At 38.9% G+C, this 16,423-nt stretch overlaps 1 protein-coding gene across 9 annotated transcripts in view; it reads left to right on the top strand.

Annotated features, from left to right (window-relative positions):
* The window catches only part of ELAPOR2 (endosome-lysosome associated apoptosis and autophagy regulator family member 2), a 166,430-nt gene that overhangs the window by 67,458 nt on the left and 82,549 nt on the right, over positions 1–16,423 (top strand). For all 9 annotated transcript variants that reach the window (XR_002807388.2, XR_011438122.1, XM_023639101.2 and 6 more), the window contains exon 2: positions 15,400–15,520. Coding sequence is in view for 6 of the 9 variants with exons in the window: in XM_023639101.2 (XP_023494869.1) it covers positions 15,400–15,520 (121 nt within the window). In the remaining 3 variants the exon portion in view is untranslated. The remainder of the gene's footprint in view (positions 1–15,399; positions 15,521–16,423) is intronic.

Below are 16,423 nucleotides of genomic sequence, written 5' to 3'. Positions count from 1 at the left end.
AAAATAAAATATTAAATATTATTTTAAAGCCAACATTTGAGGAAAAGAGACAAAGCTGAATAATTAGAAGGCTTATGGTAGAAAATAAAGGTATTTTGGAGCAAGTAGCTTCTGAAAAATGATCTGTAAATTTACTTTGAGGTCATCGGTTCCCCAGGACACGGTGGTGTGATGGTGCTGAGAGCACAGGGAGATATGGAGAGGGATGGGTGAAGGGAATTATTGCTGGTCAAATTCTGCTTTCTCTGAAGTTCAGAGACGGGTAGTGAGGCGTCAGTTTTTATTTTGATTTCTGCTTATGAGGTTTTAAGATTTGTTGTTAGCCCTCAGGATCTAACCAGGGAACTGTAATGTCCATGATGTGCTTTGGAGTCAGGCAGGCTTAGGTTCTACTCCTAGCTTTGCTACAGATCAGCAGTATGACGTTAGGAGCTTACTTAAATCTCTGCCAGTTTTCTTATCTGTAAAAACTCTACCTCATAAAGTGGTGGACAGCATTGAGATATTTGTAAAGAACTTAGCACAATGACTGGTGTATGTTAGTCAATAATGAATAGCTGTCATCACCAGCACAATCATCTACCTGCCCCTTGCTTGAGCCACTCAGGGTTTAGTTGTGGTGGTGGATTATACTGTAGTTGAATTCTCGTTGGCTGTGCTGTGCTGCTTTGATTATATTCCACACTTCCCCAGCTTGAGGGGGAGCCTGGGCCTTGCATCGCTTCATGCACAGAACTACGGGATCCCCTTTTCCAATACTCTGAGATGTTGTGTCAGGGACTCCTTGTTATATTTCCTCTGGCCAGAAAGGTGGATTACTGCATAGTTTTAGCTCCATGCTTTTCTGCAATTCTGCCTGCCTGGGGGGAAGTGGCAAAGATTCTCTTCCGAAAACTCTGCACAGCAGGAATCCCTTGTGCTAGTTCCTTTATCCAGAAAGAAAGGTTTTCTCTTGGGGTGCCTGTGTCACTATGGTGGCGTCAGAGCAGTTCCACAACTGGTACTGACCTTGGGGCGGGGCTGGAAGAGAGAAAAGAGAAACAAAAAGAAGCACATGGTTTCCCCTATCATTATCCGAGTAACTGGGATGCCTTTTCTTGGTCTCCTGGCCAGAAAGATGGGACTCTCTTGGAGTTTTGCACTCCACACCTACCAGCCAGTTCCCTGATTTGGCCCGCCTTCAGCTCAAAGCCAAGAGATAATGGGAGAAAAGAAACCAGCAAACTCACTACCATTGTGCTAGTTGTTGTTCAAGTTTTGACTTTCTTCCCCAACCCACCTGCTGCTCTTTACCTTGCAGAGTCTTGCTTTGTGTATTTTGTGCAGAGTGGGAAAGACAAACTGTAGTGGGCTTTCTCCATCTTGGCTGGTACCAGTGAGTAGTTTATTAAGACGGGTCAGGGCACACATCCATGTTAGGGCCTGGCCAGGGGTTACACTCCTGTGATTGGCTGCCTAATCAGAACTGCGTGGAACCTTAAAATAGTTTCCTAAAGGATATGAGGGCAAGGGGCATGCTGTTACTGAAAAAATGGTAAAAGGATGCCAGTCAGACAGAACAACAGGTATCTACTCTTTCTGTAAAAAGAAAATCTTTTAAGATTTTAAATTTGTTTTCTAGGAGTCTAATTATGACAATAGGTCTTATTAGGATTAAACTTTAAAAAAAAATTTCTGTTAATTTGAGAGATTCTTATAGGGTCAGTTGAATGCAAAAGAATTTAAATAACTAGCTTATTCTTACTTAGTTCACAAAATTTGCCAGCAAAAACATGATTTGGATGTTAAAATTTCCAGAGCCACTTAGCACTTATGCTATTTCTGTAAGCACTCTTTACAAGTAAAGCTCAGTTTCAAGTGGCAGCATTGACAAAAATTAGCTTTTGAATTTAAATTGTGTTTTATAAATCTTTTGTGTCTGAACCCTGCCAGTAGCTTAGCTGGATGCAGCTGGGCGTTTGCCCTCTCCTGAGCGAAGCTGGGAAGTCCGCAAAGTGTGTTGTCAGAGCTCCTCCACCTCCTTGTTCTCTTTTCTCCCGGTTGACTGCTTGCACTTTTCTTCAACCGCTTTGTAGCAGAAGGCTTCTTGTAGCTGCCTGCTTCTATAGTACTTAAGCTCTGGGTTTTCTCTTCCACGTTACCTTCTACAGAATCTATCTGACCTATGTCTTGTGACCTTTACCCTTAAAGCCTTGCTAGGTGAATGACACCTATCAGAGAAACTAATCTAGACTCAGGTGCTAATGAATGATAATGGAATAAGCCTTCAATGGTATCCTTTGAATTTTTGCATGTCCTACCAGGTACCTTATCCTAAAGTCAGGAGAAATAGAAATTTTTTTTTAAGTCTTGGCAAAGCAACTACCTGAACTTAGGAAAAGTAATACATTTAAACTGTTGAAAAGTTTAAAAACTTAGTATCACAAAAGAGAAATTAAAAATCACTCTTTTTAACCACACAGTTAACTACTGTCAATCTTTTGGTCGACATACCTACAGTCATTTTTCCATGTATTAATTACACACCCAAATACACTGTAAAAGGGTTCAGATATATTGTTTTGTAACCTTCACATTACACTTAAATACGTCGTAAATATTTTTGTCATTAAATATGGCATTGGTGTTATCATTTTAAAATGGACTGTATAAAATCCCATCATGAGTACACTATAGTTTAATAACTAGTCTCTCATTGTTGCACATTTAGATTGTTTTCAAGTTTTACTATTTTAAATAATACTACGATGCAAATAGTTTCCTTAGGTTACATGCCTTGAAGTGAAAGTGGAATTAATGTGCCGTGGGGTATATTTCTGAAATGTTTGATGCAGTTTCTCTTGGCACTTACTAAATAGTAAGTAGTTGCTCAAAAATTTTGTAGAAGCAAAAGTGCCTTTTCAGTTTCAGCCTGATTCATGTAGAAAAATGTGTAGTTTATATTACACACAGATAAGCTTGCAACCATATATAATTAGACATAATAAGTAGATTTCCAAGGGATTTGTTTTTTTTGAAAAATGGACTTTTACATACCATTGTATAGTTTTAATTTGGGTTAGGCAAAGAAAAGAAAAGAAGAAAAAAATTACCTCCACCTAGGAACCCTTCAAGAGGTAGACTGATTCGCTCTCCCAGGAAATTCTGTATTATGAAGTGGTAGATATCTTTCTTGTAGTTCTTTTGTTTGGATGACTTTATATAAGAGAGATCAGTACCACCTTCAGACCAGGGAAGAGGAGCCCCTCCCTTGGTCTCTGCTGTAAAGGGCCTCACTCTGGTCCTCCTCCAGCTGTGTTCCTGCTCCTGCCTTGCAGTCTGTGGGCCAAGGAGTTCTGCCTACTTGGATGTTGTGTCCTCCACTTCCCGCACCCTTTTATACCATACACTGGGTAATAGAACTTTGGAAATACATGCTTGAATGGCCCACGTCTGCTTCCAGAGCCTTCATGAGCTTTTCCCAGGTCTGTGCTCCGGATGGTAGACTTGTTGTGGAAGGGGCACTGACAGACCTTGGATGTGCAGCTGAGGTCACCACTTGAATGTGAGGAGGCTGTTTAAGGTGTGAGGTGAGTATAAAAGAGGAAGGAGCACCTCAGTTTATACTCTTGCCTTTGGTGCTGCAAAGGGGTGCACCTGAGAGAGAACCTGCTACACAGTGCCTTGTTATTATACAGACTTCCTTATGCTGTTCAAGATATGGGCAGAGAGAACCTTCCTGGCAGAGGAAATTCACATGCCAGGGCCTGGAGGCAAGCATGTTTGATTCCATTGTTTCAGTATTTCATGCATGAAGAAGGTTGAGAAATGAAACTTGGAGAAAGAGATGGAGAATGAATCAAGAAAAGCCTTTTATGCTATGCTAAGATTATGGACTTTATCCTCAGGCTGACTGGAAGTTGTTGCAGGGTTTTGAGCAGGGATGACATAATTAGAACTGCCTGCTAAGTGTCATTGGTGTGGGCAAGAGCAGAAGAGGAATGCCAGTTAGGCTGTTGGTGGTAGTCATCCAGACAGCAGAAGATGGTGATTGAGATAGGGCAGTGGCCATGAGGATGGAGGTAAGACCCTTGTCCACTATGTAGGGCTATACTGTGGACCAATTCAAGTAGGATAGTGTTATGAAAATTATTTTTGAAAGCTAATAGGGCTCTGAAACTAGTGTTATTATTAATAACAAAATAACAAAAATAATTATCGTATTGCAGGTAAAGGTTACATTACAGCTAATCTCAATTCTAGGGTGAGCAGTTGTGAAAATCAGCTGAAATGATGTGGGTAACGGTCCTAATGTGAAGTGTAACATCCACTGAGGACTCCTTTGGGAGAGCAGAAAGGTGCCTTTGCTAGTCTTTGGGGGTGGTGGTTCAAGTGGAAAGGACAGTGGTGTTGGGGTTAGCTGGGGTTGGGATTCAGTGTTGATGGAGAAGTGTCCCTGAGGTGGATCTCATCATTGAGTATGTAGCTGTGTTTCACATGGTCCCCTGTTTTCAGTAAGATGCCTTTCCTTCCATTTGCTACACTTCGTGTCCCTGAATCTGTAACCTTTCTAGTTCAGTTTTTTCCAGAGACGATAATTCTTTTCTCATGTCATGATGTAGAAGGAAATCAGGGGAGTCTACATCCTCAAACAGATTTTGAACCAATTCTTTTGTTTGTAGATTTTGTTTGTTTTCTGACGTATTTGGTGCCTTCAATTCTGAGAGTTTCTACAGCTCAAATCAGCTTTCTTCTTATCATCAACCTCTGTAGTCCTTAGCTTTCAGATGTCCTTGCTTTGATAAGTCAAGAAGAGCTCACCTTATGCTATCTTCCAAAAATAGTTGTTGACACCTGTGTCTACTCTCATTTTCACTTATCGTCTCTTTATTTTTGTTGTCTTATAGTATTGTCATTTGCTCCTTTTAGAAACGCCACTTTTGTGGGTTTGTGGGGAGCAGAGATAAACATTAAGTTTAAATGTAATTAGATAAAATGATTGCATGTGTTTAAACACTTTTTTGTAGAAGAGCATACATTTTTCTTGAGTATCTTCTATGAGAGTTTTTAGAATTAATATTTCTAATATTTATATTATAGATTTTCGAACTGCAGATTTCTTGAGAAAATTGAAGTTTCCTTCATTTCTTCATGGAAACACTTGTTTTAGAATGTTCTTTTTTGAAACTTGCCCTGACAGTACATGATTACAAGAGGTGGTTGGTTTGCCTTTATCAAGAACAGTGAAAATATGAGATATAGACTATAATACTATAAGCACAGATTTTTCTGTCAAAGATTAAGGAAGCTGGGGTGCAGAGAGTTAGTTGAATTGCTCAGGATCTTAAATTTAGCACTGGTAGAGGTGAGGTTGGAATCTAGGTCTGTTGTTTCTGGTTCATTGCCCACCCCTTTGCAAGGTTAGATGAGAGCCATAGAAGGAAAATGGTCTAAGCTGGGTCTTTCCAAGAAACCCTGTGCACATTCATTTACACCAAGACATAAGCCCCATGAGAGTAGAGACTTGGCTACTTTGTTCACTGTGGTGTCCCCAGCGTCTACCCAGTGGCCCATGGGAGGTACTCAATAAATATATGTGGAATCACAAAATGAGTACCTGTAAGGCTTTGTTTACTAAGACAGTCATTGCACTAGGTTTAAAGCATGAACTTTTTCAAAATAATTTCTAAAAAGCAATAGTGTCTACAAATGCAGAGAAAAGGATGTCATAAATAGATCAGATACATATTACTTTACTTAGCCTTAGGTTCCCATGGTAACTTCATAACTTCATGTTCCTTTTATAAAAGAAAAATCTGAATATAAATATTTTCTCACAGTACTACTGTGCTCATGTACTTGATAATGTAGGCTAAGGCAGCTTTTATTGTAAGTTGCGTGTGTGTCTGCATTAAGTGTTCTCATGCGTTTGACCTATCCACATAGTAGGATGAGTACGCTTGCTCCTTGGAATTGGAGTTGTAATATTTGTGCCATGCACTACAGTCTCATGCTCTCTCCTTTTTTCTCTCTTGCTGTCTTGCTCTCTCAAATAACTGTGCCAAGCACTTTGCTGAGCACTTAAATTTGGGGCCCTTTCTCCCAGAGGAATTGCAGTCTCATCAAAAACAAGGTTACTATGCTCTTCTCAACATTTCATATAAAAATATTCAAAGAAAAGGAACCTTATGGGAAGAAAATGAATTACATTTGCTTCTTTTTGTTCCTTCCCTCAGTATGCATTCTCTTAGGTACCAGCACTTTGTCTTCTTTGAAGCCAGAGGCCACCTACTGCCTCTACTGCTTTTGATTCTGTACTAGAATTTGTGGTCATCTTCTGGGGCTTTATAATTAACTCTGGTCAACTCTTAATTGACTACAGAAGATAAGCGGGGAGCATCACGGAGCTGATTTTCTCATTGGTGGGCCACTGACGAGCAAATCTTAGGATACTGAAGACTGGGCAGCTTTGTTCATTTGTTCTTTCTTTAATTTGCTCACTCACTCACTCATCTATCCATCCTTAGGCTAGTGTATTTCACTGCATATATTCAGGCATATAATCTTTAGGGTTGATCTCACGTTTATCACACCATGTCAAACTAGCTATTTGTTAAAGAAGTGGTAAGCACTAGAATAGTTACTGCCTACCTTTCAGGGCTTTCTCCTCAAAGCCTTTTCAGGCAGTTCCAGCTCATGGAAATTTCTTCCTACTTTGAAATCATAATATAATGAGGTCACATCATGCATATTCTACCTTATTTTTTCTAGAAAACATAGCCGCTAAAATGTAAGCTGTTTGGGTGCTAAGAAATAGGTATCTGATAGAGGGATTAAGGAAAAATTTGCTGTGATGAATTTATTGAGAAGTGGTACAAGATTCTACTTTATTGGAGAGTGAAGGGATTTTTATTGGTAATTTTTACCAGGTAGAGTTTTTACTTGCATGCTGACTTGTGATGACACTGTTCCACTTTGGAGCCTTTGTGCTTTCTTATAAAATTATATGGCGTGTGTGTGTGTTTGTGTGTGTGTCCTGTCCATGCCAACAAAATCATAAGCTTATTGAGTACAGGGACTATGTATTACATTTATTTTAAATCTCCCCATGGCACTTAGGCCATACTACTTATTTAGTAATTAAGAGCCAGCTAGTAAGAATGATATATATTAATATATAAAGATGATGTATATTGATATATGCATAAATCCTTATATGATAAATGTTAGTCAATTTATAAAATATGTGTATTGTCAATAATAGTGTCTCTATATACATATATATGCATATTTTTATATGTGAGATTTATTTGAAACATGGTCTAGCCTATGTGTAGTTAAACTGTAACAATTGTCTTCATAATTGGGAGATGATACCCCTAAGTTTTCTGTGAGCACCATGAGACTTTCATAGGGTAAATGACTTTTGTATTTGGTGGTGTGAAAAACCAGAGCTGGACAGTAATTAAAATGTAAAAACAGATTTTATTCAGGAACTACTGCAATAGAGGAAAAGCTTCCTCATTACAGAGCTGGCCTCCATTCTGAATACAGCATGGACAAGTGGGGATTTATAGGCAAGGAATAGGGTGGGAGTCAGTGGTGGAAAATTCCTAAGAGGAAACCTCAGGGGTAAGGGGAGATTCTGGCTAAACTGACTTGACAGGATTCTTGATAAAACTGAGCGATGCAAAGGTGAACACGGAAGCCCAAAGGCTGAGGCTTCACTGGGGAGAGCATTCAGAGGAGCTTGACTAAAGATTGGTCAAGGAGGGGGTCTTTGTCGGGGGACACTGTGGTCATCCAATATTTATTGGGTGTATCCTGACATTTTGTGTTTTAGGTGTAAGATAACACATTTTGAGGTTTTGCTGTTTGAGAATTCGTGCCTGTACCATGACTTGTGAGTGTGTGTATGTGTATGTAGCGCATGATGATTTCTATTCAGGGATAATATTCCCTTAAGTGTTTGGTGATCAGGAGTAATTCCATGCTCTGACTATTTCTTTTTGGGTTGTTTCCTCGTTCCTGCATATTTACAATGTAAGGCTTTCAGGGAATTCCATTCTTTTGTTATTTGAGGCAATGTCTCCATGCCCCAGCGTTCTGTGATTTGCAGACATGTCTAAATAAACTGCCTCCTTCGAGTGGGGTAGGGCTAAGCACTCCCTACAGTTTATGGTTTGGAGAGTGTGGCTTGTGAGCTGACCTTCTGTCATTTAGAGTGTGCTCTGACTCATATCAGTATGTTTGGTGATAAACTGTCGGGAGCCTTGTAATGTGGGAGAAATTGTCAGAAATTTTCCCTCTTGTTAGGAAAAATTGTGAAGCACGTTGAAATAGGCAGAAAAGATTACTGGATGTCCTGGGTAGTGCACCTTTCTGAATGATTAGTTTCTGTAGGGGCCTGCATTGTTCTTTGTCTTTGAACTATTTTATAAAACTGTCAGTTGTAGGAAACCAATAGTAATACAGATGATTCTTGTCCATAGAAATGAAAATACATTTTATCCCTTGGAATGTTATTGTTACCCTCTGAATATTTACTAGTTCTGCATCTCTTAGTTAATTCATTTCACTTTCTTAATTGCCCTGTTTATGTGTGTTCTTTGAATTCTCCTTTGAACTGGTGGTAACATCTTACTGATTGACTTGCTCATTAATGGCTTAGATAAAATTCTTGACATGTATTAACTTTATATTTATATGAGAAAAAAACTTTACCCTTTCTTTTTAATTGCTTTTTAATACCCAGAAAATTCCCATTTCTAAAGGATCAGTTTAAGTGCTCAATATTTACTTGGGTCTAAGGCTAGAGTTTTGAGATGTCACCTATAAATCTGAAAACTTATGTACTATAATTCTCTTTATTCAGTACTTTGAATATCATTCAGAATGATTTGGGGTCTTATATTGTATCTTTAGTGATTTTACTATATCACACTATTTCTTAAATCTTTGCTGTGGATTTAAGGGTTGCCTTCAGAAACAGATTTTTTCTTTTAGTCACTTGTTACCAGCCCAGATGAAATAGCCTATTAAATAATTTAAAATAAAACCTATCTGGCATGGGCTACAATCTAAATTTGTGACCCCAAGTGCTGTCCTCTGCATGAAGTAGGTTTGCATTTCTTATTTTTAAATTATAAATAAACACATTATAGCTTCCTGCTGGAACCCTAAGAATATTGCAACTTAGTAGCTGTGGCCCTTTAGAGTTCAAGGGTATTCTGGAGGAGGCAGATAGGATAAAGAATCTTAGGAAAATTAATTGGCATATGACATTTACCATTACAGCCAGAAAACACAGTATACCTTTTTCATGTTCTTATTGCTGTTCTCATTTTACACCTAGCAACCTGAATGATACAGAGGCAGTGGTAGAGGAGAGTTTTCTTGAGCTTACCAATTTATTCAGAGGCATTGCTTCATTGGAAATTCATGCCAGCCTTCTCAGCATCATTATTTTGCAAGGACGATAACAGAGTACCTGAATTTCACATATGGGGGCCGAGATCTTCTCAGTGGAATATGAAAATAGGAAAGACTTCCTAATACAAGTAACTGGGAACAAGAGGAGCTAAAAAGCCATTATGCAACTGCATGGCTGCTCAAGGATATTCTGTAATAGGAGATTGTGGTAGGCTGAATAGTATGCTCCCTACAGCCCCCGAATTCCCGCATCCTAATCCCTGGAAGCTGTGAATGTTACCTCATATGATAAAAAAGACTTTGGGGGCTGGCCCCGTGGGCGAGTGGTTAAGTTCGCGCGCTCCGCTGCAGGTGGCCCAGTGTTTCGTTGGTTCGAATCCTGGGTGCGGACCTGGCACTGCTCATCAAACCACGCTGAGGCAGCGTCCCACATGCCACAACTAGAAGGACCCACAATGAAGAATATACAACTATGTACTGGGGGGCTTTGGGGAGAAAAAGGAAAAAAATAAAATCTTTAAAAAAAAAAAAAAAAGACTTTGAAGATGTAAAGAAGAATCTGGAGATGGGGAGATTATCTGTATGGGCCCTAAATGCAATCATGAGGGAGGAGAAAGAAGGCAACTTGTCCAAAGAAGCAGAGATTGGACTGATGTGGCTATTAGCCAATGAATGCTGGCAGCCACCAGAAGCTGGAAGAGGCAAAGAATGAATTCTCCATTAAAGGCACCAGAGGGAGCGTGGCCTGGCCAATACTGTGATAAGACCAGTGATACTGACTTTGGACTTCTGGCCTCCAGAACTGTGAAAGATTAAATTTCTGTTGTTTTAAGCTGCTAAATTTGTGGTAATTTGTTACAGCAACAATAGGAAAATTAGTATAGACTTTGCTCCCTGGAAATGGGGAGCTGCTGTGACACATACTTAAAAATGTGGAAGAAGTTTTAGAATTGGGTAATAGTAACTGGAAGAATTTTAAGACACGTGATAGAGGAGGCCTACATTGCCTTGAGCAGATTGTTGGTAGAATTATGGAGGTCAAAGCTCTATCAGTTAGGGCTCAGGAAGAAGTGAAGAGCACAGCAGAAAAAGCCGATATTGTCTTAGAGAATATGTACAGTGTTATAAGCAGAATGTTGGTAGAAATATTAAAGGTGCTATTGGTGATGTCTCAGATGGAAAAGAGGAACATGTTATTGGAAGTTAGAGGAAAGGCAATTTTTGTTATTTGGTGGCAGAAAGCTTAGCAGAATTTTGTCCTATTGCTGTGTGGAAAGCAAAACTTGTAAGTGATGATCTTGAATATTTACTGAGGAGACTTCCATGCAAAGTCTTCAGGGGGTGGCCTGGTTTCTTCTTGCTGCTTATAGCAAAATGTGAGAGGAAAGAGATAAATTGAAGGAAGAACTGTTAAATAAAAAGGAGTCCAGACTTGATGATTTAGGTAATTCTTAGCCTAGCCAGACTGCAAAAGATGCTAAAATTGGAAGATTCACTGTTAGGAAAGTATGTTGTGGGAAGAAGGCCAAGAGTGTGGCTGGAAAACCTTTGGCTACTGCTGAGGAAATTAGATGTGTAACTTAATGGATCTCCTCAACCATCTTAGCAGAAGCCAGGAATAGAAGATGGGATTAACCAGGAAAGCTCTGTGGAGGACCTTCTGTCTAAAGGCGTGAATCCTGTGACATATACAAGAGACACCCAAGGTTTTTGATAATGTTATATCAGCAGAAATGCTACCAGCTTGGAATGACAGGGGCAGAGAGAGGATGAAATGGAGAAAGGCTGTTGGAGTCTCACAATTTTATAGACAGGAAACAGGCTGATAAAACTACTCATCTGCAAACATGTTCTACTTTTCAAAAAAATGGAAGAATGAGTGAGGGTGGAGACTGGGGCCCAGAGGTTGGAGCTGTGAGCTACAGAGGATTATTCCCAGTTCTTGAAACCTAATGGAGTTTGCTCTGCTGGATATTGAAATTGCCTGGGACCATTGACTTCTTCCTCCCTCCCTCTCTCCCTTCCTTTTATCCCTTTTTGAATGCACATGTCTGTAACTGTCATCCTGTGCCTAACCACTGTTGTTTTTTGGAAGCAGATAACACAAGTCCACAGATGGAGAGGAATTTTGCCCCAGTATGGATCATAACCGGTCTCTCCCCAGTACGTGATTTAGATGATTAAATTTGGGACTTCTGATCTGATGAGATGTAGATGAGGTTTTGGACTTGGAGTTGATCTGTAATGGGCTGAGACTTTAGGGGAAGTTGGGATATGGTGAATATATTTTGTATGTAGGAAGGATGTGAATCTTTGGGCCAAAAGGTGGACTGTGGTAGGCTGAATAATGCCCTTCCACCAAAAAACATATCCATGTCCTTATTTAGGGAACCTATGAAAGTTATTTTTTATGGAAAAAAAGGCCTTGATGATGTGACTAAGTTAAGGATCTTGAGATGAGGAAATTATTCTGTATTATCTAAGTGGGCCCTAAATGTAATCACAAGAATCCTTATAAGAATGAGGCAGAGGGAGATAAGACAGAAGAGGAGAAGGCAGTATGACCAGAGGCAGAGGACACAGTGATGCAACCACAAGCCAAAGAATGCCAGCAGCCACTAGAAGCTGGAGGAGGCAGGGAGTGGGTTCTTCCCTAGAGCCTCTTGAGAGAGCATAGCCTGGCTGACACCTGGACTTTGGCCCAGTGATACTGATTTTGGACTTTTTGCTTCCAGAACCGTGAGAGGATAAATTTCTGTTGTTTTTAAGTGGCTCAGTGTGTGATGATTTGTTGTGGCAGCTGGAGAAAACTAATCCAGAAGTAGAGGGAAATCAAATGGCTTCTGCTTATGTGTGTACTTTTGTATTCTGTCTAAATATTGTACCTCCTGATGATTACTATTAGACTTCTGTAACCATCAGGCTTTTATATTTGAAACTTTTGCCATTCCTTCTATTTTAAAACAGAAACTTTTATTTTAAGCATTATGGTATGATGTAAATGGAAAATGCTGGTAAATAAGGAGAAAGCTTAACTTCTGCTCTTAGCTGTGCTGCTTACCAACTGGCTGGGTATCTCGGTGAATCACTTTCCCAAACTGAGCTTCAGTTGAACAATGGGAATGATATTAACTATCCTTCGTAATCCACATAATTGTTATGAGGATTTAATGATATAAATATATGTGAAAAATACCAGATAATGTAAATGTAAGTTTCTACAATGCTCAGCTATTAATTATGCTTCCTCAACAATACCAAAATTATAATGAGCAATTTTGCACGTAAGTCACTGAACGCGTTAAACATTTTTCCCCATACCTGAGATTAAATTAGATTCCAGAAGTGGAATTTTGGGGATCAAAATTTTGAACACTTTAAAGCTCTTGATACACATTGACATAGATCTCTTTAGAAAGCCTGTACCACTTTACTCTCTCATTGAAAGCACGAGTACTCATTTTATTGCACCATTACCTTAAAGAGTTTTTAAAAAGCATTCTAAATGTCATGCTAACTTGATGAAAATTATTATTTGTATTTCTTTGGTGAGGTTTAACTTTTTTCATGTATTCCTTGGCCATTTGTGTAATTCTTTAATGAATTGCTTGTGTTCTTTGACCGTACTTTGAATGCAGTAGTGTCCCCCTTATTCATGACTTTGCTTTCTGTGGTTTCCCTACCCAGGATCAACCACAGTCTGAAAATATTAGATGGAAAATTCTAGAAATAAACAATTCGTAAGTTTTAAATTGTACACAGTTCTGAGTAGCATGATGAAATCTCACACCATCCAGCTGTGTCATTCACCTCTCATCATGTAGGCGTTGTATCATCTCACATCATCACAAGAAGAAGGGTGAATACACTACAAATAAGATACTGCAAGAGAGACCAAATTCACATAACTTTTATTACAGCATTTTATTATAATTGTTCTATTTTATTATTAGTTATTGTTGTTAATCTCTTACTGTGCCTAATTAAAAATTGAGCTTTATCGTAGATACGTACGTATAAGAAAAAAACATAGTATGTGTAGGGTTCAGTACTATCCATGGTCTCAGGCGTCCACTGGAGGGCTCGGAATGTATCCCTGTGGATAAGTGACGACTACTGTAATTATTTGTCCTTTTCCTTATTGATTTTTCGAAACCCAATATTCTTAAGTTAATTAACCTTTGTTGTGTGTGTATTCTTGACCAGTTTGTTGTTTGCCTTGTACTTTTGTTTACAATGACTTTTGATGTACCAGTGCTAAACATTTATATGTAGTCAAATTTAATGACCTTTTATTATGTTTTCCTTCTTCCTTTCTTTCCTTCCTTGGTCCTCCATCTTTCCCTCTGGAAAGCCTTCTCATTTGGCTGCTTTTATTGACTTTTTAGGTATGTAGCTTTGCCCTTAATTGGTGGTAAAGCATACTTGAAATACAGGCTCTTGTCAAATAACTTAATCTCAAATTGTCTGTTGCCAAACTTTGGTCTAAAATTTGAGTGAAAAAAATATTCAGAGATAATTGCCCGAAAGATATATTAAATTTTATTTCTGGAGGATAGTCTGAATGCAACATAAAGACCTTTGCTTCCAGCCTGAGAATTCCACCTTTTCTAGCTCACAGTTCCTTCTCATTTTGTCCTAAGTATATACAGAAATTGAAGTAGGTGAAACAAAGACTCAGGTAGGTAGTTAGTTTATGCCTTACTGTATTACCACCAGCTCCTTCCTCTATATCGTCCTCTCTACTCCCATTGTCCTTAATAAGGATAATAATTCTACCATTAACCAAATCCTAACTCAGTGTAGCCTAACTGGCCTAACGTTTTACATGCATTACCTGAATTTCCACAACAACCATACAAGATAGGAAATATTATTCTAGTTTTATCAATAAACAAAAATGGATGTTTCGAGAGGTAAAGTGGCTTGGCCAATATCACATATATTGTACTTGGAGGAAAGGGATGTGAATTCAAACCTAGACCTTTCTGATTCCAGAACCCGTATCTTAACTGAGATTCACTCCATCACTGCATGTGCGTGCGTGTGCGCGCACACACACACACACTCACACATGCATTCACATACATACACAGCTACCTCCTTCCCTCCCACGTCTTATTTCCCAGTGATAATGTGATGATATTTCTGTTCTCTCCTGTCATTTCTACAGTAAGGGAAGCACAGAGAGTAGATGAAGCAGAATAGCAACTTCCGGGATATTAAACTGAAAATAAGTTGAGGTAAATTTAGGATTTCTTCCATTCTTAAAATGCTCCAATGGCATTTTGTCGTTGTTACTCTCAGTTCGAGCATGTCACGTGTGTAATGAGCTCTGACCAAGGGACATTATTGTGAAAATTTCAAAGCAACCAAAGGCCAGACAGAGACAAGTGAGTTGGTCTTAATTTGGCAATTGCAGCAACTGTCTATTTTAGAGTCTGTGATTGATGGCAGCCTGCTGTGGTGGGTGTGTATTGATCCTGCGAGAGCTCCTTAAAAATACTGGTAGTCTTCTACTAGTATTTGGATGATTAATTATTATACCTTCTGTTAAATTTTAAACAGTGAGAATTAGGTCATTGGGAATGGTTCTCATTTCTTTCCTTGAAAATCCTGGGACAGTGACAGCATTCAGTTTCCTAGTGTTATTTTGCTCTTGTATCTATCAATTATTTAAAGTTTTAAAAATCTGCAAAAGAAATAGAGAAGTGTGCTATTCATACCTTTTTGGTGGGTGAGATCAATGGTCACAACTTGAGAGCATTGACTATCCGCCTCTAATCATATCCTCAGTGCCTACTGATTGCCTGGCATGATGCATTTTTGATCAAAAACTCCTTGATGTGGATGGACTGGAGGAAGAATGAGAGTCAACCAGAGAGTGCAGTTTGGAATCAGGCTTGCAGGCAGGTTTGGGGGTGAGAAAGCACAGTTATCTTTTTAAAATTGGCTCTAACAAAGGCTTGTTTTTGTGATTATTTGCAGAAAGATTACCACTTTGAATATACAGAATGTGATAGCAGTGGCTCCAGGTGGAGAGTTGCCATTCCGAATGCTGCAGTGGACTGCTCTGGCCTGCCTGACCCAGTGAGAGGCAAAGAATGCAGTATGTTTTGAATTTTTGACCCTTTGTTTTCCTGATTAAACCGTAACCCCTTCATAGTCATCCAAGAAGTTAATTATAATGAATATAAGAGATCTTTGAAAAAATGAACACGTGGCATTGATGTGTTGCAGGACAAAAGCATCCTTTCTCAATACTCGATGCCCCTGTGCCTGAGATCTCTAATGAGAGAGACACAGGCAATATTAAAGGAAGTTATTTTAATCTATTTATTAAAAGAATCTGGTGTACTGTCTTACTTGAAACTCTAGAGGGCAGAGTGGTAGAATTTCTCTTTAACAGATTTCGTTTTTTCTTTAAATTTTTAAAAAGTTTAAAAAATTTATAAAATACATATAATGTAAAATTTACCATCTTTGACCGGCCCGGTGGTGCAGCGGTTAAGTTCTCATGTTCTGCTTCAGCGACTCAGGGTCCGCTGTTTTGGATCCCAGGTGCGGACGTGGCACTGCTCATCAAGCCATGCTGTGGCAGGCGTCTCACATATAAAGTAGAGGAAGATGGGCACGGATGTTAGCTCAGGGTCAGTCTTCCTCAGCAAAAAGAGGAGGATTGCCAGCAGATGTTAGCTCAGGGCTGATCTTCCTCAAAATAAATAAATAAATAAAAATTTACCATCTTAACCATTTTTAAGTGTGCAGTTCAGTGGCATTAACCGATATCCATCCACAGGACTCTTTCATCTAGCAATCAATTTATTTTTCTTAGCCATAGAAATAATGTAATTTGCCTTTTTAGTGTAACCTACAGAGTGATTGTAGAATTGATGAATATCAGATTCAACAGCTTGCCTTTTACCAATTAAGCAGATTTGAAGGGCAGTGTTATGAATTAATGAGAAATATGTTATTAAATCAATTTTCATTTATAAACTCTACTTTTTTA

The sequence above is a fragment of the Equus caballus genome, chromosome 4 (genome assembly GCF_041296265.1).
Source record: "Equus caballus isolate H_3958 breed thoroughbred chromosome 4, TB-T2T, whole genome shotgun sequence".
Classification (NCBI taxonomy): domain Eukaryota; kingdom Metazoa; phylum Chordata; class Mammalia; order Perissodactyla; family Equidae; genus Equus; species Equus caballus.
This window is presented reverse-complemented; position numbering and strand designations above follow the sequence as displayed.